The sequence below is a fragment of the Euprymna scolopes genome, chromosome 18, assembly GCF_053919585.1.
Source record: "Euprymna scolopes isolate OS-2025 chromosome 18, ASM5391958v1, whole genome shotgun sequence".
Taxonomy (NCBI): Eukaryota; Metazoa; Mollusca; class Cephalopoda; order Sepiida; family Sepiolidae; genus Euprymna; species Euprymna scolopes.
Window position 1 is genome coordinate 25,684,147 of NC_136499.1, and position 24,247 is coordinate 25,708,393.

General features: G+C 31.3%; 1 protein-coding gene across 2 annotated transcripts in view; it reads right to left on the bottom strand.

Annotated features, from left to right (window-relative positions):
• LOC145297541 (solute carrier family 12 member 2-like) overlaps nucleotides 1-24,247 on the bottom strand; it is a 101,382-nt gene that overhangs the window by 18,043 nt on the left and 59,092 nt on the right. For both annotated transcript variants that reach the window (XM_080143498.1, XM_080143499.1), the window contains 14 exons: nucleotides 23,636-23,807; nucleotides 22,102-22,241; nucleotides 21,172-21,285; nucleotides 19,215-19,326; nucleotides 17,390-17,517; nucleotides 15,864-16,109; nucleotides 14,187-14,294; nucleotides 12,801-12,924; nucleotides 9,876-9,977; nucleotides 8,900-9,055; nucleotides 8,164-8,263; nucleotides 5,441-5,549; nucleotides 4,124-4,258; nucleotides 1,804-1,910 (listed from right to left, as the gene is read on the bottom strand). In XM_080143498.1, the coding sequence (XP_079999624.1) occupies nucleotides 1,804-1,910; nucleotides 4,124-4,258; nucleotides 5,441-5,549; nucleotides 8,164-8,263; nucleotides 8,900-9,055; nucleotides 9,876-9,977; nucleotides 12,801-12,924; nucleotides 14,187-14,294; nucleotides 15,864-16,109; nucleotides 17,390-17,517; nucleotides 19,215-19,326; nucleotides 21,172-21,285; nucleotides 22,102-22,241; nucleotides 23,636-23,807 (1,853 nt within the window). The remainder of the gene's footprint in view (nucleotides 1-1,803; nucleotides 1,911-4,123; nucleotides 4,259-5,440; nucleotides 5,550-8,163; nucleotides 8,264-8,899; nucleotides 9,056-9,875; nucleotides 9,978-12,800; nucleotides 12,925-14,186; nucleotides 14,295-15,863; nucleotides 16,110-17,389; nucleotides 17,518-19,214; nucleotides 19,327-21,171; nucleotides 21,286-22,101; nucleotides 22,242-23,635; nucleotides 23,808-24,247) is intronic.

The following is a 24,247-nucleotide window of genomic DNA, read 5'->3' on the forward strand; positions in this document are numbered from 1 at the left end:
ATAATACTGCTTACTGCATAATTACTCTGAAGAAAAGATAAAATTAATCTGTATTCATCAACTTCTCTCTGAAAGTTGTTGGAACCTTCTTAAAAATTCTTGCGAAATTTGCTAAAATTCTATTTCTTCGATGATGTATGAACTTCTATAAATAAATAAATTTTGCAATAATAATCCATTAACTTATTGCCAAAAGTGCAATGCAACTCTTTGTGTGAACTACTTTGCTATTTACCATATTGTTTAAATTTTATCTTAAAATGTATAGCTTCTTGATTTCTAAAATATACACACATGTAGCCAGTGTCCTATTTATAGGATTTTCAATATTTCGCTTTGTAAATAAAATAAATAACTTTGCTCCTTTCAATTTGTGTATTCGAACTCATTTTTAATCATTATGCACAGTTTCAACTGAGTAAAAAATTCAGATAAACTGGAATTTAATGGATTAAGTTGGACTGACAAAGTTAGTGATAGAGATGCAATGTGTGCTTAAGTGTCATTGGTTATGTGTGACGTCAGCATTTTTATTTCATAAGCAAATTAATTCGTGCTGTATTTTATCATAAACTGGCAATATTTACCGGTGTTGTCCGGGAGTGTTTTTTTTTTTTTTTTTTTTTTTTGTTTTTGTTTTTTTCATTTATGGTCCACTTCTTCCTTTTGCTTTTTAGTTAAACCGTTTTTTTTTTTTTTTTTGCTTTTTATTTTCTTAAATTATTTATATTTTTTAAAATAAGATTTTGAAATTCGTATTATTTGGATTATTCAAACTATAGATTTTATCTTTAGTATTTTTCGCACAATATTTTGGCCAATACAACCTCTCACCTTCTTCATATGTATCTTGTTAAACTTGGTTATCTTTCTGTCAAGCTCGTCAATTTGCATGGAATTTCAAACAGAACCCTCTGTTTAATCCATGAGAGGAGCATACTCACGTTCTGTACGCCATGACTGGGTAGAAGTCCCAAGTAATTAGCAGATGTATTTTAAGTGCCACACACACTGAGGATTGAACTTTCAACCTCTTGAAAAGTAACTTACAACTTAATTTTACCAAGTACTTTATCCACTACACTATGAGTCTGTGCAGATTCTTGAGTTCAACAAGATACACTTGAAGAAAGTCGGAGGTTAAATTAACCGAAACATTGTGAAAATAACACTGACGATGAGAAACCCCCTCCCCCCAACAAATTAAAACCATTTTTAATGCTTGTACGGAATGTTTTGTTGCTTTTAATATTATGCATGTAAAGTTGAGAATCAAATTAAATCAGCGTTTCTATATGGAATTCACACCCTTGATGTTATTCTTGCGTTGTTTATGCAGTGTTCCAACATTTCAAAAAACAACCGCTGAGATACAACGCGCGGATCTTTACAAACAGACTTTTCTTTCTCCAACTTTACAACGTGGCAAGAAAGAAGGAAAGAAAAAAAGAAAGAAAACAAAATACTGAGGATGGAGTTTGGCTTCGAAATATATTTATATCATAAATTTCAAACAAGTAAACTACCACGTTGTGATTTGGCTTTCAAGTGCACTTGATGTGTATTGTATTTTATTCATACTTGAAATGTGTCAAAATTATGAGGAATAAGTGAAATCACACGACATCAGGTCAAATTCGGTCGCCATTTTGTTTTCATTTTGCTTATTCACATAATGTTGACGCATTTCAACCATGTTTTTCTCAACTTTACATGTGTAAGGTTTACCCATGAAGATAAACTAAATAATCATATCTAGAAAGTGTATTAAAAAAAAAACAAGCAAAAAAAATTTATACATACTGAATAATTTTCAAATAATTTTCCAAGTTTTGAGGATCGTCCGTTTGCCAATTGTTCTTATAACCCAACATCAAAGTGTTTGGTCGAAGTTTGCCTAAACCATTAATCTGAAAAAAAAAATCAAGAGATATTGTTTAGCATAAATAAGCTGTGATAATTTCCTAATATATGTTCACTTACTATTTACAGTGTAATAAGTTTCCGCATTATGTCAAAGCAATTTAGTTTTACTTGTAATCCTTTAACAACTACAAAAAAGCCTTTTCAACCACCAATTGTAATGACAAATAGCATCCTACCTAGTGCTTATGGTTCAAACGCCTAAGCCTAACATTCACAGGCAACATGAATTGGAACAAATATATTGAGGACATTGTCAAGGCAAAGAAGAAGAGCTCCCTCTACCATGTTAGAAAATTACTCACACCAGAGAGTACTGTAGCAGCAGAAATGACAGTTTGTGGATTGAGATTCTTAATATCTTTGATTTGTAAGCTGATTGGTATTGGTACTAACATTCAACTTTCTTTCTGTTTGGCCCAATCAGAGGCCATCTCTCAAACGAGCTGAACACGTGACAGAGTTTATAAAAAAAATAAATACATGGCAATTCTGTCTGTCTGTCTCTTCCTTTCTGGTGCTTAGTACTGATAACACACTTTATGGGGTTCAGACCAATCCCCAAAGTTTTCTCTTGGGGCTCAATAGAACTCTCTCGGGCCTTTGATTTCGTCAGGGAGAATCCATCATGAGAACCACTGAATCCTAACTTCAATACACATACATGAACCGTTTTCTCTTCCCAAAAAACTGCCTAACTTTTTGTCTTTATCCTTCATGTTATTAATAACCCTCTCTTTTGTTTTTTCGCTCTTACTTAATGAAGATAATCAATAAAATTGTTTTTATGTTAGAATGAGACTTTATCATCCTATTCTATAATTTGATCCTAGCTCAAATGCTGGGAAATTACATATGCCCCTTCCACAGCGGGATAATATAACACAAGTCTCTGGAAAGTAGAATTTGAAAAGCCAACGTTCAACAGGAAGAAAACTCTGGCCTCAAAAATATGCCTGAACAGCCCTGTTAAGAGGTGTCTTAGGTGATTGCAATAAATTAATCCCTTTTCAAAGGAAATAGGCTCGACGAGGGATTTTTATCCTGGGCCCCCAAAATCAACAGAGATTAGACGATCCCTGTAATGATCTGATCCCTGTTGATTTTGCAGTGGGAGTTTAATTCTGTGCAGTTTTATCATCCTATTCTACAGTATGCAATATCTTTACAAAGCCACAATTCGTCCATGCATGGCATATTGCTGCCACATCTGCATTGGTACATCTACCACTAGTCTTTTACTCTTAAGCAGGGTCAAAAAAAAAAAAAAAGGATCTCTAACCGAATAGGTCTGGCAGTATTGACCAAACTCCAATCTCTGTCTCATTCTTATGCCTGTTTTACACGTACTTTAATGGAATGCACTTTGATGAACTCATAGCACTTGTGACCCCTCGACGTACATACGTCTAACAAACTTGACAAAAAGCAGAATCTCACTCCTTCATTGCTGAAGTCCCTACATGCCAGAAAACCTTCTACTCTAATAGTTTCTTCCCCCAGACTTCTACACTTTGGAATTGCCTCCCTGTTTCCTACTTCCATTAATGTACTAACCCGCAGAAGTTTAAATATAATGTGAACAGATATGCTGCTCAACACCTCTCAGTCCTGTTAAACACAATCCCAAAATAGTAGCTCCTTACGTTCGAGTGGCAATGTGCCTGGTTTGAAGTGAGGAAGAGTTAAACCAATAAATATAAAATAATCATATTTCAGCAAAAAAAAAATAAATAAATACATTAATGATAACAAGTTGGTAGATGTATACAAAACTCTAAATAAAAACTGGTTATATTAAAAAAAATCCAATATGGAGTCCTGAAATTCTGAAGGCGATGCAAGGGAGATAATTATAAAATCATAATTCAAATTAAAGGGAGGTAATCTCTTTATCTAACAAGAAAAAAAAAATAGTTTCGTGTATTCCAGTCAACTTGTTATAGTTAACTTATTTAATTGCTTTTTGTTTTGTTTTTTGTTCTTTTTTTGTTTTTTGGGTTTTTTTTTTTGTTTTTGTTTTTACTAGAACATGATTTTAAGTAAAAATAAATTGTTTGGAAACAAGATCATTTAATTTCTTAATAGTTGGCCTTCAACAAACTATAAAGACAGCAAATGAGACAAGTAAACCATAAGATTACATAAAAATATGTTGCATGCATAAAATATATTCTATTTAGTAGATAAATATATTTACCTGTAGCAAATTTTGTGCTCCAATTCGAAGACTAGGTGCACACACGCTACTATAAAAGGCTTTAATTTTTTTGCTACTAAACCAATTGTAAGCAGTCATCGAGCGAAGACGTCTTTTATGCTGTACAATATCACCCTGAAAAACAACAACAAAAAAACATACGGTGAGGTTTACTTTGAAAAATGGAAGTTCATGTTATCAACAATTTAAAAGCACAAATATTTCCATTTGTAGAAATTATAAAAAAAATAATTCAAACGTCGTCTCACAAACAATGTTCTAAATTAAATTAAATTAATTAAATAAAGACTTAATCCTTTTAAATAATTTATAAATTATATTTATTTTCCAGGAAAAAGGTTTGCACTAAATTAAAAAAAAATTTCCTAATAATAATCAACCATTAAAAATATATCAAATTATAAATTGCAAAATTACCATTTTCTGGCAATTTTGGCATTTTCTGGCAATTTCTATTGTCAATTTGATTCAACTTAGGAATTTTTAAAAAATAAATTAATTGGTTCACTAAACGGATTTTACAGAAGTAATTTGAAATACTTTGTAATTCATACGAGTAGTAGTAAATCGAAAAGTAGAAAGTAAAGTGTGGGTATACTTTGACAGCCTTGTAACTCCTTTCCCTTATTTTATTCTTTAGTTCTCACATTCCATGAACAATGTTTTTGACAGAACTGGAAGAAGTGCTGTTTTCTGGGGTGGAATCTATTCATATAACATTTATTATTCGATAGTTTTTGATCTTGAACATTTTTTTCTTTTAGCTTCTTATATCAAGTGGCTTCATGCCTTATCTAGAGTGATTTATATATATATATATATATGAAATAACAAACTGTCACTATCATATAATGCAATGTTCTTTGTGTAAACAAATGGAGCTTAGGCGTTTGAACAATCTTTGATCATGGTAATGTTACATAACTATCTTAGCAGTAGCCAAATAGTGTAACTATCGTCTAAGTGGTCGAGTTCCAATCCCGGTTTAAAGTAATTGCTAGACTAGCCGCACTGAAGAGCTGTGATACAGCGAAACAGTCTGTGAATGACTATTATCACTACTTGTGATTTTAGCAGTTTTCCTCAGTAAAACTCTTCAAATCTAGTACAGCTGATTTTTCTATGGAAATGTGAATGAAAACAAGTCCATTCGTCTGAGCTTCATATCTATTCATGTTCCACTCCCCGACACACCTAATTGCGTGTCTGATCCTTGAACTGTTAACAAATACCAATAATTAAAACCAATTTGGGAGAGAAAGAAAATAAACAAATTTTCTTAAAAAAACGACTTACCAAGAAGACATGTCCACAAATGAGCAAAGAACTTTTCGTTATTGAATTTACAAAATCCACAAGTTCAGGACGGTTCTTGGGGAAACCACTGAGAAGAAGAATCTGAGGCCTGTAAAAAAAAAAAAAAAAAAAAAAATTAAAAACAATAAAAAAGAAAATTGAAGAAATCATATTTCTTCTTTATACGTAAAAAAAATGTCGGCCAGAAATGAACGTCACTTTTTAAAACTTATTTGAAATGGTAAAAATAAGACATTTTAAAATAAAAAAAAGATGGCGAAGAGTAGAATTTTTTAACTGCTGAAGACGTTTAGACAACAGGATTTTATGTATAACAATTTACTCAACTTAAGAACAATTTATTTTAAAATGGGTACAATCTTAATTGCTAGGAAAACAGTGATATATAATTTGTAATTACTTTTAACTTAGCGATCAGGCGATCTTATCTTTGAAAATGGATGTGAAAGGTGTTTTTGTTTTTTTTTCTCTTATTCACCATAAACAAGGTACATTGCCATTTGAACGTAATAATATTTAAACTGACAAATAAACCTTTGTTCTGATTAATCATTTTTTATTTGTTATCGTTATACCATGTTAAATTTGCTATAATTCATTTAAAAAATACTTTATCCAACACAGACGACTGATAATATGGAATACTTTTTAATAATTGCTTAAAAATAGAAATTAGCAAAGAGATAATTTTTTCTGGTGTTTCATTTTCACCCCAAATAAGTCACGGTACCACTTTGATGTAGGGGACATAATTGCAGGGATACTATAACGGGAGTTGAGCAGCAAGATATCTGTTTACATTACACTTGAACTTCTGCATGTCAGTACAGTTGGGGAAGCAGGAAAAGAATTCCAAAGTCTAGCAGTTCTGGGGAAGAAACTATTAAAGGAGAAGCCTACTATGTAGAGGTGGGATTTTGCTGCTTGTCGAGTTTGTTAGGGGTATTTACGTTGGGGTACAAGGGCTTGTAGTTTATATTATATATTATACTTTTAATTGAAAAATATAACCAGATTTGTTTACCTTGGACGTAAACGACTACTATTTTGTGATCTTGCTTACAGAGGAATTATATCTTCAGTTGAGCAACGAGATATCTGTATTAAATTTAACTTTTTGCGTGTTAGTAAAATCAGGGAAGCAGAAAAGCAAGAGGAATTCCAAATTCCAAATTCGAGGAAATAAACTATTAGAGAAGAAAGCTTTCCAGCATCTAGTGATCTATACGATGGAGGGTTGGAATTTTTCTACTTATTAAATTAGTCGGGCGTATTATGTACATGCAAGCATTATTATATAGCTGTCTTTTCAGGCATCTCTTAATGGATCTCATATCAACTAAAAAAAAATCTCATAGCATATATATTAGCAAGAAGAATGAAGAACACTAAGCCATCCTGTCTCCAGCTTACAACCTATTATTACCATTTTTATTCTTATTTTTTTTTTTTTACATTTATTATATTCAGTTTTGGGGGTATGGGCCCAACGATATACTTCGTATTGAAGCAGAAAGAAAAAGATTACTTCAGTTAATTTTATGCAAGGGATATAATTCTTTTTTCAATGAAGAGAAGAGTTAATGCCCTTGCATTAATTTATGCCTCCTCATATGTCTTAATCAAAACAAAGAGAAAGTATTTAACTATTGTATAATTCCATAAAAAAGAAAATGGGTTTGTTTCTGAGGTTTTACTAATTAATTATGTATCTGCGATGTTTCCCTTGGCTTAGATTCATTGAATCTCCAGCGTCGGCAATTCACTGAATAAACACTCACAAAATTATTATTTATTTATTTGACAACAACAATTATAACAACTGTGTAGTATCTGTTCTGATGCTGCATTTCACCTGTTCTGTCCTCGGACAGTGGAGGAGAAATGCTTCATGACTGATACAATTTAAATTTTTGTTCCTATTCAGAGTGCCCCCTTTTGGGGAGCTGAATTTTTGCCACATTAAAAACTGATCTTGTGTCTAACTCTGCCCTCGTGTGGAAGCAAGTAAATAAGGAACAACAATTATAACAACAAAATCATCATCATCATCATCATCATCATCATCATCATCATCATCATCATCATCATCATCATCATCATCATCATCATCAACAACAAAATCATCATCAACAACAACAACAACAACAACAACAACAACCCTGCACACCTTTTTAATTGTCATGTATCTAACATACGTGGCTATAAAGTCAGAAAGCAGTACAGACAGCTCCTATCACTTTCAGAAAGATATTTTTTAAGCCCAGAATTGCTACATCAGTAACTGGCTTCGCTGCAGACTACAACATGGTCATCTTCAAACTCAATATTAACAAATACTTGTTATAAACCGTCCTCATAATTAATAAAAAATTTTAGCATTCCATACAACAGTTTCAATTCTCTCATAATATTATTCATCATTCAATTTCATTCACCGGCCCTATCCTCGAGTGTTTTTTGGTTTTGATAAATGAAGACATATTAATGCAAAGGAAAAAAAGAAAAGAAAAGAGAATGGGCAGATTACTGTTATTAGATTGGGCTATCTCTCAGGAGAGCTGGAGAGCAATTAAAGATTATAAGTTATTACTGGTTATATTAGCATATTAGAATCTTCCATAGCTAAAAAAAAAAAAATGTCGGTTTTTCATAGATAAATGTTTGTAGAAATACCATATCAAAAATATTTGTAAGCTTACCGGAAATTCTTTACATGTTCTTCAATGTAAGCCAGTTTTTGAGTTGAAGACAAAGCATTTTTGTAAGCATGGGCCTGAGAGGAAGAACCCCAGTTAACTTCTAGAATGATTGAAAAAAAAAAAAAAAAGAATTAGAACATTTCATTGGTTGAAAAATATCATGGGATCACAAGCTGTAATTCTCAAACAAAAATGAAACATTTCATAAGTAGACATTTAAGTCTATGGTAGTGATGGGACGATTCCAATATTTTTTCCTGATTCTGATATAATTACTGCTTCTGATTTCGATTCTTTTAAAGTCTCTAAATAATTAGCTTTAGAGTTTGTTACCACAAAACCCATGTATATATTTTTCACAAACGAAAAAATACACTTTGGGGTGGGGGTGGGGGGTAATCTATGGATTTTAGTTTTGTTAGAAGTTTAAAATCAATAAATATTTATAACTTCATGATTAGTACCGGAAATGGAAAATTAAGTTTTAAACAAAAACAATTAAAAGAATCGTTTTGGGCATTACAAAAATAAACTCCAATTTTTCCGATTACAATATCCAAAAAAATTCCATTTTTATGATTCCCAATTCCGATTAATCATCCCAACACTAGTTTATAGATAGACAAGTTGACATTTTAGCAAGCAAAGATTTTTAGTAGACATTTAACAGGTAGACATTTGGGTTTATGGAGTTTTATGAAGTAGATATTTTAGCAATTAGAAATTCTTTACTTACCTGGTTTTTTTACTCGTATGTAAATGAAAAGTCCTCCTGTTAGAATAAACGTGATTATGGCGGCCCAATGATCAATGAGAAACATGATGGCTACGCATAACAAGGATGCAAGCAGGCTGATCCATTTGTTGTAATAAGTAAACGCTGGACGGAAACCTAATTAAAAAAAAAAAAAAAGAAAGAAGCAATGTTTAATGTTTATTTCTAACTAGAATAGCAGAGTAGATCCCAAAAGTTATTGATAAGAAGATAAAGAATATATGTGCTAAATGCAAACACAAAAACTTACATTTTCCCCTTGGTGTATTTTTTTGTAAGATGATGTACCTGAAGACGATGCTGATGGTATAGTAAGTCTAAGCAGCAAATAAGACAAAACTTTGCTCTTAATTCTTGATCATGTGTTGCTGCAAGATTTCAAGTTGGTTACAAGACTTTGCGATTTACTGATTGTTACTAAGATGAAATAACTTTAACCATGTTTTATTAAAGGGAGATAATTCTGCTCACTAGATAATTTTTTTCCTTACAACTTGATACAAAATTTTGTGACAAACTGAAAAAAATCAAACACAAGTCTATTACGAACAAAAGTCGAACTCATTCTAAATGGGTGCAACTGACTTCCTCAAGATGAGGAAGTTTGATGGGAATATCTAATTCACAAGCAGTCTCTAGTCATTTGTATATCCTGTCAGGAGAGATGATGATATTAGATCTTGCAGTTCTTTATAGGGAGATATTGACGTCCTCCTACAAACATTGCCTGATATTCCTAAACAGTCACCCATCTGGTATTGACTCGGATCAATGTTGCTTAAATTCAGTGGTCTGATGAGAACTGGTGTGTCAACTTGATTATGCTATATTGGCACAGAATAAAATATTTTTTTTAGATCAGAGACCCATTTGTATTTCTATATTTATAGGTCACAGGTCAGATTCATGGTTTTACTTGAAAGTGAATTTATCTTACCTGGCATTTTTGATATGGAAGCATCAAAACACGCGTAATTGATAAGAGCGTAAGAAATCAGGAAAAAGTTGGATATGATTGGAGCAATTGTGTTTAAGGAACCTGAAAAATAAAAAAGGAAGAGAAACATAAACAAAAATAGATCAACTTTATTGCGCTTTCATTAGAAAGCGGGGGGGGGAGGTATGACGTCTGCTTCTTCTTCTTCTTTCAGAATGTTTTCTTTCATGAAAAAAATCACCAAAATATTTAAATCTATTTCTTACAAAATAAAATGCTTGCCACAACTTTAACTTGAAAATTTTAAAGCAAAAAAAAAAAAAAAATCTTTCTGTATTATATTTCTCTTTGTTTGTCTGTCTGTCCATTCAACTTTTTCTTGGAAACTACTGGACTGATTTGGCTGAAACTGTTATTATACGATACAACAAACTAAATATTATGGTATCCGTTCGATCGATAGTTGGGAATTAATAGGGATTAGTCATGACAATACCACATTTACGCTAGAATTTTATTGGAAACTACTAAGCCGATCTGTGTGAAATTTTGTATGGACCTGGTACAGCGAAATATTATGGTATTTGTCCGATGCACAGATAGAGATTAATAGAGATTACTCGCCACAATACCACATTTACTCTAGAAGTTTGGCATAAGACACTCATTCTAAGTCAATAGGCTATAACTTTTGCCCGTTTTTTAATGATGTAAAAGTCTAGTTTTGTTATAATGTCGTGTCATTAGTATGCCATATACAAATTAATGTAGCAATAATTTATCTATTAGGAATGAAGTTATAGTATTGCAGAATGTGTTGTTTCTTTCACGTAAGTAATGTTCAGAATATATTAAACGAGCTGTCTCTATCCAGTGTTGTTCAGTAGTTTGGGTTTTTTTTTCCAAATTTTAACATATTATCCCAATCAAAGGAAAGCAACTTTGTATAGATGATCCTTTTTTTATGATGCCGGCCATCGAAAAATAATTCTGACATTAGAAAGGTTCGTAGTACATTTGATTCTTTTTTAAAATATGCTGAAATGACTGACAAGAAAAACTGACAAAACATTGATTTTGTAGGACAAAAGCTATCGATGCCGAAGAAATGATAAAAAGATTGAGTTTACTTTATATAATAGAAAAGAAAAATAGGCAGAATCATTTTCTGGAAGTATGCAAACAGAAAGGACACCTTCCAGTTTCAGAAACCAAATGGAACAGAGTTGCTTTTCAAGAACTTTCCATTTTTGTAACACTTTGCCACCATACTGATTCCCTGCAAACTATAACATGGACGTCTTCAAAAACAATGTCAATAAATATTTTTTCAGCTGTTAAGTAATCAAATTTTGTCTATTCCATTCATCAGTTTTAATCCTTACTTATACGTTCACCATACAACTGCCAATCTTATTCATCCTCATCCTCGAGTGGTCTTTGGCCTTAGTAAGTGATAACTCGTTAAGTTTCTGTTTCAGGCAATGCATTTTATTTCTGATGGTAACATATTAAAAGTATTAAACAGGTCGCATAAGTTTTAAATAAAAACTTTTTTGCTCATCGAAAAAAAAAAATTTACTTGTTATCAAAAAATATATTCCTGTATTTCATTTTGTAACAATTTTGTTAACAAATAAAGGAATTGTGCAATTAAACCAATAAACGACTTAGGGAGAAAATCAAATATACAATAAACATAATTAAAAGTTACTTTTCTACCAACCTGGATCATTTTTTTTTAAATAATCTTATATGCTCTTCATTTCATATTCACTTTTTACGACTTGTTAGCTAATAAGATGGTTGCCGACAGTCTTCTTCATTGTTTCTCATGCGGTGGACATCTTGTTGGCTAATAACTCGTAAAAAGTGAATAGTTGCAATGAAATGAAGAGTATTTAAAACTACTTAACACACACACACACACACACAAAAAAAAAAAAAAAAAAATTATACAAAATTTACAAACTTTGCTTCAAAACAACTAATGAGTGAACCAGTGATCGTGCAGTGAAATCAACAAACGAATAAAAGAATTAAAAAAAATCAAATATACAAAAAAAATAAATGTTTCCATATGAAAACATATTAAACAGGCTGCATTAGTTTTAAATAAAACTTTTTTCTTCATGGAAAAAAAAATTACTTGTTATTGAAAGATATACTTCTGCATTACACTTTGTAAAAATTTTGTTGACGAATAGGAGAAGCTAACAAACGATTCAAACAATTCAATGGAAAAAAATCAAATACACAAAAAATATGTTACCAGAGCCAATAAAAGTTACTTCGCTACATATCTGGCTCGGTATTTTGTTTTTATCAAGTAGTTTTAAATGTTATTTATTTCATCACAATTATTCACATTTTACGAGTTAGTAGCCAACAAGATGGCGGTCTAGATTCTTGTACATTGTTTCCCATGTAGCTGGCTATCTTGTTGGCTAATAACTCGTAAAAAATGAATGTTTATGCTGAAATAAAGAGAATTTAAAACTACTTAAAACATACACACACAAAAAAAATAAATAAATAAACCAAGTAAGTAGAAAAGTACATTTTGTTGGCTATAGTAACATTTATTTTTTGTATATTTGATTTTTTTACCCTTTTTTTTTTTTTCATTTTCATGGTTTCCCGGGCCGATAGTCATAGACAGCTATGGAAAATTTCTGTGGAAAGGATTTTCTATGTGATTAGTTATAAAAAAGTAGGCGATCAGGTGTGGAAAATTTAGTCAATGAAATGCTCCAGGTTCAAAATTTAGTCGATTGAATGCTCCAGATTGAGGGGTTCAATCTTTTTCACTGCACAATCCCTAAGAAAAGTTATTCGCGTTTTGCTTAAAAAACAGTTTGTCAGAATGTAACAGATTATTGATAACGTTTGTTGTTCATTTAAAAGATAAAATTGTAAACTTACCAATGCAGACCATGGCTAGACACACGACGAAAGCAATGAAAATGGCTCGTCTTGGATCATTATTAGGACCAGACTCTTTGGCAAAATATACTAAGCCTGGATAGATCTTGTCTTTACATACGGCCTGAAAAACAAAAGAAGAAAAAAAAACTTATTTATCTAAACAAAACAGTAGATGTATGTATGTGTGTGTGCCTGCATATATTTAACCGATAAACTCTTAAAAGTCACATAACACTAAAATTAACAGGAAATAGTAATCATACACCAAGGATGCTTTATAACAAGTATGATCTTTGTTTGGATGGATGAATAACGAGTAAAGAAATATGTCGGCAAGTTGAAATGCAAAATGTTCGTTTCAACTTGCCGACATATTTCTATTACGTTTACACATGCAAAAATTCATTGAAAACTTGAAATAGTTTAATTTTAAATCTTTTTCACTATCTGTCGATAGCTCAGACGATAGGGAACGCGGCTGAAGAACTAAATGTTTTGGTTTCGATTCTAGCTGATGGCACCAAAGTCATTTGCTTTTTTAAACTTTTGAAATCAGTACTATATATATATATATATATATATATATATATATATATATATATATATATATAATGATTGTATAGATTGGTTTCCTAGATATAAATCCAACGAAACTCCCGTGATTATTAAAGAGTGCTCAATGTAGGACAGAGCTTGTATATAGTCTGTTTATTATACAAACATTATTGGTTACATATGCGCATATATGTTTTAGTGGAATTCCAATTCAAGGATACCACTTTATCAGACCCAAAAAGGAGCAATATTGAAAATGCACATATGTAACCAATAATGTTTGCATAATAAACAGACTTTATATATATATATATATATATAATTTATGTGTGTGTGTGTTTGGACGATTAATCGGAATCGGAAGAATTGGAACTTTTTGAGGTATCAGAATAGGTATCAGAATCAGAAAAATCTGTGCATTTTTTCCAATGCCAAAACAATCCTTTTAATTATCTTTTTTTATTTGATTCTGTTTAAAACAAAATCTTTCACTGCTGGCAGTAATAATAAAATCAATATTTATTGATTTTAAACAACCATTAAAACTAAAAATCTATAGATCACTCCCCCCACCAGTAGTGTATTTTTATATTTGAGAAAATATGTGCACATTTAACATGCATTCTTATGGTAATCGGAAAAAGTAGCAACTGTATAGTTAAATATTTAAAGATTTATGAAGGATCAGAATCGGAATCAGTAATTGTATCGGAATTGGGAAAAATATTGGAATCGTCCCATCACTAATATATACACATATAATATATATATTGATTAAGATAACGCTTCCGTATCGAGATGGAAAGATCATCAATTATGTTTACTTACTTGAAATACTTTGGGGGCGCTGACTAGACTAGCCAAAGCAGAAGAGAGAGTCGCCGAAAAAACACCAGCCAGAATGAGATAACGGGTCGCAGATGCTATTTCTACAATCTGAAAAAGATTTGAAAATAAAATAAAGAAAACAGATTAAATAGAATTGTTTCGAGTTGTGGGCCATTTTAGTTTTAGAAAAGAAAAGAAATATGTTGTTCCAAACAAAACTGCAGTATCAAACCAGAGAATCTTTGAATTGTAAAAGCTTGCAGATGAAGATGAAGTATACAGTTTCCAGTAGGTAGCCAGATACAAATAATGTTTTAGGTGAAGAGCAGAGTTTTTTCCCTTGTGATGACGAAAAGTTATGTGCAGGAATTCTAAGATTCAATATAATGTAGGGAGTGATTCCGGCTTCTGATTGGTTAGTAGCAGAGCATTGTTCCATCTGATTGGTCAGTTCTTAGCACTGTTGTTTACAAATATATCCTTCCACTTTTTTGTAACCATGTCCCCAAATTATCCCAAAAACTTACAACAAAATATAAAAAAAAATTACTTGACGTCACATCTAGGGATTGATTGTAAATTATTTGAAAAAGTAGAAAAAGGTGTGTGGGGGGACGTATGAGAAGTGGGGGAGGCGGAAGTAGAACGAGTAAAAGATTTGGAAACAGAGAAGAAAGAAGAGAGAGAGAGGAGGGTGGTGGAGGAAAAGATGCTAAAAGGGAAAAAGGAAATAGAAGAGAAAATGAAGAATAAATAAAGAAAATAAGAACGAAAAGGAAAAGGAGAATAAAATTTTGTGAAAAAAAACTAATAAAAATAATTGTAAGAAAATATTTCTGATTAACATTGAGAACTAAAATGTAATACATAATTATTTAAAATGTAATACATAATTATTTAAAATGTAATACATAATTATTTAAAATGTAATTGTCTAAATTAGGCATAAAAATAATGAACACAAATGCAGTTGGCCAAAGGTGAATTAATATTAATATGCTATAAATTTAATATAATATTAATATTAATATCAGTAAATAATAATAATAATAATAATAATAATAATAATAATAAATTCTCTAACCCCACTCCCATCTCCCCATTACCACATCACTGTTCCCCTCCCCTCCAAAAAACAAAAAGAGTGAGACCAAGTAGTCAAGGAGGAAGGAAAGACTGAGGAGTGAGCACTGACCAGACCTCCACTGTATAAGTGCGAAGAGAACTGGGACCTTGAGGAGGCTTATTGCCACTCAAATTCCAGTGAAGACCAATGGCCACTGCCAATGGGAAATCAATGGCGAGCAGCTGTTGCGATAATGCAAATTTATTTGCAAATGGTATCGAAAAAGGTGGAGAGTACTGGAAACCTGGGGAGACTTGTTGTCACTCAGCTTCCAAGGAACACCACAGGCTGTATTCAATGAGATCTTTGATGACCTGTGTGAAAGCTCCTTGTGGGCCCATAATAATAATAATTATACTAAGTAAATAAAGTATATTATTACTATTAATATGCTATAAATAAAATATAGCATTAATATTAATATGCTTTAAATAAAATATAATATTAATATAAAAATAAAGAAAAAAAATAAAAACTCAATAAAGCTTAAATAACAAAAAGTTTCCATTTTTTTTTTTTTAATCAAAAAAGAAAAATAAATCAATTCAAACCTGCAAATCATGGTGACTTCCGAACGCTTCACAATGAAACTCTTGGCAGATTGGTGCATACGAATTAATGATGGGGTAACTTATATTATAAAAGTTAGTTGCATTTTCCAAAGTCGTGTTGAGAGTTTGGGGAATGTAGACATCTCTCAACAAAGTAGCGCCGCCGGTAATGACAAAGAGGGCGTAGACTATGGTCGTCACTAAAATTGCCAGAAATGTTCCTTTGGGAATTGCAGATTGTGGATCCTGAAAATAAAGAAATTAAGGATTTAATGTGATTTTTAATTAAAACTTTCTTAATTATTCAATAAAATCGTATTTGTCCTTTAGTGTGTATCTATCTAGTTGAATGTCATTTGTTTTGTCATCGTATCCCAATGGCGCTAGCACTGATGTTACCAGATCAGGCTGTGTGAAGATATCGGCCTCATGACTTAAATGCACCAAACATTGATATTATTGTATTTTTCCCCTTTCTCTTTGCAAAACACATTGTGAGAAAGTAAGTCGTAGTAATTTCGATATGCAGCGGTTCTTCATAGGAGCAAAAAGTCAACAAAACTTTATATAAAAAAGGGAACATTCGAAAGAAACAGGGCAAAATAAGAACATTGTTTGCCAAAAAGTGCTGAACTGAAGGAATAAATTAGATTGTCTCTTACAATGTGATTTTATTATTTGCATTTAACTATGTAGCACAATATTACTTTTTGAGTATTTATTAGTATTTATTAATTTATCTCATTTGGGTCAGTTCTATATTTAAAATACAATGGACACTATTTTCATAGAAATGTTAATAGCCTCATATTTTGCTGTGTGTTATTGTTTTTTTTTTATATAATAAAAACTATTTTTTGAAAAATATCAGCTGTGTCGAAACATATTTGATTATAATATATGATTAAATATATTTCTTCTGCCGTGGAATTTCCACGGGTCCTGCTAGTAAGAAATTAGACGAAGAAATTACAAACAAATATCAAAATGTTAACAAAAACTCAACGAATAATATCAGTTTAGAAAGCATAAATAGAGTCCAAAACCTTTATTAACAAAATATAAACAAACACAAAGGTGGATTCGATATCAAACGTCAATGAAAGCTAAAAAAAAAAAAAATAAATAAATAAAAACAAAAAAAAACAAAAAACATCGACCTGCTTGCTAAAGTTAATTTAGAACAAATACGTAATGGATTACGACTCCAATGAGAGATTTAATGTAACAATGGGATCTTTTTGTAGAGCTGATCACAGAGAAAGCAGGAATTTACATGTTATGAAAATGACGTACACACTCGACAAACTAATGTACAGAATTTATAAAGACGAAGGAATATTTATAATGAAGGACATTGAACAGCATCGTAGCAAAACAATAATTAAAATACTTAAATACTAAAAGCTTGAGACAGACAAGAATTAACCTAAATAATACAGGATGGCCCACTGAACAGTAGTTTGATCTGTCTAATCTTTCTCTATTATGATGATAACATATATGGAAAATTCTTGAATACAAACCTTCAAATCTCCTGAGATATTTGCTCCTGCCAAAATACCCGTTGCTGATGGGAAATAAATAGAGAAGACGCTGAAAAATGATTCGAATTGCCTAAAATCTGGCTTCAAATTTTTGATTAGAAGTTCAACTGAAAAACGAAAGAAAAAATTTTTTTTAGGATATCAGAATGTTTAGAACATCATAATATTTATATGGAATCTAGTTTTTAAAGAAAAGAAATTCTTGGAATATAAGAATTTTTTGAATATAAGAATTTTTAATATAGGAATGTTTAGAATGAAGAAATGTCTGGGATAAATGAATACAGAAATGTTTAGAATATATGAATCTTTGGAATATCAGAATATTTGAAATGTGAAAATATTTGGAATATAGTAATTTTGGAATATAGGATAGTTTGGATAATTATAATGTTTAGAATATAGGAATGTCTAGAATATCCAATGTTTGAATTATAGGGAGGTTTGGAATATAGGAATGTTTTGAATATCAGAATTGTTTAGAATATATATAATGTTAGCTGCCTAGGTTCGGAATAGAATTATAACTGTGATACATAACTCTTTTAGTGTCAGACTTTATTGTTATCTTCTTTTTTTTTAAAGTATAACTATCGTTCAGCATTAGTTTTGACATATGGCGACAAGAATTAGATTGGCGTTATGATATAAGACAACTTTGGCTTCACACTTTATTTTTTAGTTTACATCTAGTGATTAAGATGGCATTGAGATTCTCATACATGGCTATTTTGGCGATGGATATTATCTTTTTGCATCTGCAACGAGGATTAGATTAGTAGACGTCGTTTTATATCTGCCAACATGAATTATATATATATATATATGAGGGTAAATGTTTTCGCATGCTTCATTTCCGTTAAGGGAATTTTCTTTAAACAATTTTCTATTGTCAAGAGTGTTTTTTATTCAAGAAGTCTGAAAAAATGCTGGTTATGTGAAAATTTTCAAATGCCATAATGCTTGAAATTGTCAAACTGGTATGGAAACAATTGTAACTTATAACGAAATACACTTTCTGTTGCTATCAATTCATTTTTTGAAGTCTTGGTTTTGTTAATACAGTGTGTGTATATATATATATATATATATATATATATATATATATATATATATATATATATGATACAGATTTTAATGGAATTATGACTTATGATTGCTTTGGTGTGCGACTTCAGTTTTTCTTTTATATTTGGCAACGAGAATGAAGTTTGGAATATGATACATACTTAGTCTGACGTCAAATTTTTTATTTTTTGCATATGAGAAGAAATTTAAGTTTATAAAAGGCAGAACAATGCAAAAGTGTGACGGATAGACTCAAACTGACGTCACACCTTTGCACTGTTCTGCCTTTTATAAACTTAAATTTCTTCTTATATACACATTAGACAATGCTTCAAGCAAACTACCTATTTTATTTTTTGCATTAGACAAGGAAAATGAAAAATAAAAAACATGCTTACTCTGGTGTTGAACTTAAGTTTTTTTCACCTATGACAACAAAGTTGAGATTAAGACTGCGATACATGTTTATTTTGGCGTAAAACTTGAAGATTTACAGCTCACAATGATGATTGGATTGGAGCTATGATATATGCTTGCACTAGCATTTCATTTTATTCTTTAAGTTTGGCGACGAGGATTAGATTCGGATTATAATTTTGGCATCAGACTTGATTTGCTATTCTCTTCTTTAAACGTAACTATTTTTTGGTGTGCCTAATAAATATTTTTTGGAAATTAGATTCCAGAATTCTTTAAAAAAATTACAAGACTAGATGTTTTGCCGGATCTTTCTTACCTTCATATCCAACGAAGCCCATCTTTTTTCGGTCTTCAGTAGCTGGCATAAATGTCCCCACAATATAATTCAGAATCGCACTTGCCAAAATTATCAAAAGAACAACTTGGGCCTGACAAAAGAAAACGAAATACATTGGGTTTTACGTTTAAAACAAATTGAAAAATAATTTATATATAGGAGGGGCGTGCAATAAGTAATGCCCCTGACCCTTCATTCTAAACATTCGCATATTCCAAAATAATTTATATATATATATATATATATATATATATATATATATATATATATATATATAAAGCTGAACGTCTGTGTGTGTGTCTGGTCACGAATAGGTTCCTATATGGTTGACTATTATAGAAAACTGATCACATATAATAATAGATGTATCGAGACACAGGAATGGGTATGTTTGATCTGGCATAATGATGATTCATTAAAATTGTGGGGTCTGCGTTCGCGCCTGGTCCACAATGTATGGAAATAAAAAAATTTAAAATTTAAAAAAAAAAACGTTTACAAGTGTTTTTGATATAAATGTACATAATAATACTTTGATAAGTATGTTTTAACTTAAATAGGAACGGTATAATAAAATTGTGGGGTCTGCGTTCGCGCCTGGCCTCCATAGAATGGAAATAGGCACAAACTTTAATAAAGACTTTTCATATCTATCTGCGTAAGTATACTTTGATAATTATGTTTCAGTTTGAAGAAATATGGTATAATAAAATTATGGGGTGTTCGTTCGCGCCTGACCTCCATAGAATGGAAATATGTCACAAAGTTTAACAAGGTTTTTTAATATAGATCCACAGAATATTGTGATAAGTGTTTCAGGGTGAACAGGTATGGTCTAATAAATTATGGGGTTTATCTATTTTATTTTTACTTTCATCATATTTTGCTTTGGTTTTGATACCCCCGAATTCGAAGCTATCTCTTTACAACCCTTCCTTTTCATAACCTATCATACTTTAATAAATCAGAGTTGATTTTCTGTAGGCTGTTTTTGAACCCAGTCAACGACGGGTACTTTTGCTAGTATATATATATATATATATATATATATATATATATATATATATATATATATATATATATATATACTACTAAATAGGCGACGATTTGGGATGTTCAGGTGCTGTATGTGCTCTCCGCTTATCTCTGCATTGTTTCCAGTCGTCCTGAACTTCTCCTTGCCACTGGACCCATACAGTACCGATTCAACATAATTCAAGCTTGTGAGAGTTTATTTGTAATGCTTATAAATTCCCATTAATCGCTTAAACATTATCTTATTCGTAAAAGTAATACTTGATCAATTCAAGAGAATTTTGGAATACAATATTTTCTTTCTATCACAGATACGTAAATCATATTTGTTTTTTTAACAAACAAATTTCAACCGAATATTACCAATATAAGGAAAATTCTGGATAAGCATAATTTTTTTTTTTTTTAAATTTCTAGCCATAGCTTTTGGGCACATTTTGACATTGAATATCTCGAAAACTATTACGGATGTAAAAACGCATCTGATATATTCAGAAAGCTTGTAATCTCATATTTTTCATGGAATGTTCGAAGATGCTCAATGTGAGCACAATTGATCACATGACATACATCAAGCCGATAATCAAATTCTTGTTAAACGCATCCCAGCATTACGTTGTCAATGGTTGGAACAGCTTCTGTCATTCGGGCCTTGAACTTATCCATGTTTATTGAAAAGAGAGGCACATAGACCAGTCTTTTCACAACTCCTCACAAAAAAAAAAAAAAAAAAAAAAAAAAAAAAAAAAAAAAATCGCAGGGTAATTAGTCAATTTTGTATAATCGATTTTGATTTTTTCTATCAAACAGTTTACAGAAAGAGCTGATCAGATATGGGACCATATCTGCATTGGCACAATTGTTTCGTTAGAATCTGATTCCATCAATAGTTTTTACTCACCTTTGATTCCCAGGCCATTCCAATGAAAATAATGGCCAATAAAACAAAACAGGTTACAATTCCAATTATTCGGACATCGTGTATCAGATCGCCTGTGATCTGCGCATTATATTTCTGAAAATAAAATATTCATTTATTTTCTCGTTATTTATTTTTATTAACTGCATTATAATTTTATTCAATGAATAACAAATAATAGTTAATTAATAATAAAATTATAAAAAATTGGAATTTGGTAGGTGTAAGACGACTAAACGTGTACCTTCTACGCATGCGCAAATATACATTTATATGTTTAACTACATTAAGTGTAGTATCTGTTCTTCAGATGCTGCACTTCATTTTCTTGTTCTCTTTCGGTGGAGGAGAAATCCTTCACGACTGAGACAATTTTTATTTTTGTACCTTTTCTCCATGTTAAAAAACGACCCTGGTGTCTAACTCTGTCCCGTGGGGAGGCATAGTAAATAACTACATTAATTTTTAAAGTTTTGTTATGCATATGACCTTATCTTAGAATGTAACAAATAACGCTAGAGAGTTATTTGTTTTGGTTTCAATTCTAACTGATGGCACCCCAGTCATATTTCTTTTAACTTTTGAAATCACTGGTATATATTGGGTACAATATAATAATCAATAGAAAATTGACCCTATAGTAATAAATACGAAATCTGGATAAATTAAAATACCATATTTAAGCGTATTTTATGGCTGGGCAATGCCAGGCGGCCTGTTAGTGATATATATTAGAAGCTGCTTTTTTAAGATCATTATATAAATCAAACATTTCAGTTACTCCGTGACGCACCTTTTCCTTGTCTGTCAGTTAAACACCGAACATACATAACTAATTTTGTGTTGTATAATATTTTTTTGAGTGTTGGCTAATTTATATTTATTTATTTTAAAGATTTTGTGATAACTTACCCACATCAAATCTCGAACAGTCTCAGCAAATCCAACCACGTACATGGCAGCAGCAACAGCATTTGCAATAGAGAAAATCAAACCGATGGCGCCGCCAAATTCAGGACCAAGACTTCGAGAAATCATATAATAAGCGCCACCTTCAAAAGACAAAGAATTTTTGTAAGATGACAAGTTAAATATCAATTACATTTTTTTTTTTTTTACACAGAGATCACCACTTATCAAGGCCCGGAAGCCACTCAGGGATAAGGGTTATTGCAAGTACATTATGTTAGTGAGGGGATTTGATGAAGTGTTTACTTAAGGGGGCGGTTCATTAGGAATTTGTTAACATTAGACTTGAAGACATCCAAGTTGTAGTCCGGAGGGAAGCAGGCAGACGGAACAGAGTTCCACAGGCGTGCAGTTCTAAGAAAGAAGCTTTATTCATGAAATCCGCGTTTTGATTTAGGCACAGATATAGAGTGGGGGAAATTTTTCACAGTGGATTCATATTTTTCTTTCAATATTGTCCTCATCAACGCTGATATGTATATTTCGATGACATTTCAGCAGATACACTCTCAGGTCTTCAGGTGTTTTGTTTGATTAAATTCTTCCATGTTTAAATAGAATTGTTGATTTTTTGTGTTAGGTGTATATTTCAGTAATTATACATTCAGACCCAAGTTCTGGCAACATCTCGTCGGTATTTTCCGATGTGGTTACGGAAGCAGCCGGAAGATGCCGATGACACGAAGAATGTTAGAGCTGATAAAATCAATCATGGCATATTAAAATGAGATTAAATAACAAAATTAGGGGAAAAATGTAAACAAGAAGAATAGTTAACATAAGTTTAATTATAGTAACTAAAAGTTTAATTGTATGAAAGAAAAAAAAATCCGGAAAAGTCTATAAATGGTTTTGGTTTTTTTTTCAAGAAAAGTTCCAAATAATTTGTATTCTGTCTTTTTTTTTTCAGCATATAAACAATTTTTTACGAGGAAAACATTGAAACAACTATGAAAGAAAAAAAAATCTATTTCAAGAAACTGCTTTTTTTTTTAACTTCACGAATTCATTGGAATTTGTCGTCTGCTGACAGCTGATTGCTAATTGGATAATCACGTCGACAACTTTCGGCTGCTTCCTTAAACATGCAGTAGGAGCTCAACACGATAGGCCAGAGCTTGAATAAATACCGATATTTCTTACGTACTTAAATCTGATGAATTGGTGATTTCACCTATTTAAGAACCTTAAATACATCGATAGTGATCGAACGTTAAAATTCTTTAAGAGTTGAAAACCAAGGAAAATCCCTTTGTTTAACTGAATTTGTCTTACAGTTTATTAATCTAGTTTGAATTTTCTTTACATCAAGTTTTACTTTAAACAAATTTTCAAAATACGAATTTAAAAAATAAACTTTACGATTTCTTCCGAGATATATTCTAAAACTAAGATGAAATTAAAAAAAAGACAGTGTTACGAATTATTAAAACAATTATCAGTTCCAAAAAGCTGAAAACGGTTGCATAATAGTTACCCCCTTTGACTTCTCCATTGGTGCAAATGGCTGACATGGATATGGCTGTCAGGGAGGTGACACAGGAAGAGAGAAGAATAATGAGCAGGGAATAACCAATACCGGCCTGGGCGGTGACCCACGTAAGGCGCAGAAAGAGCATCACGCCAAAAATATTCAACAGACATCGAATCTGGTAACAAAAAAAGAAAATGAATAATAAAAAAAAAACACTTGGGAAGAAATTGAAGGAGGAATTTAATGCATATATGTTGAGATGAATGAAAAAAACAAAAAACAAAAAACAAAAAAAAACGGAGAGACGAGAACAAAAGAATAAAATTAATTTGCTGAACTTTATAATATTTCGGTTTATTATCCAAAAAATTCCTCAGAAATGTTGGATGACAAATATGAAACTACTGAAATTTTGTATGAACCTTTGTTATAATACGGTGTGTGGAACAAAGTATTATAGTATCCGTTCTATGCACAGTTAGGGATTAATAAGGATTAATTGGGATCACTCAGCACAATACCACATTTACTCTAGAAATATTATCAGAAACTACCAGGCCGATCTGGCTGAAATGTATGGACTTTTATTGTGATAATGTGACGAACTAAGTGTTA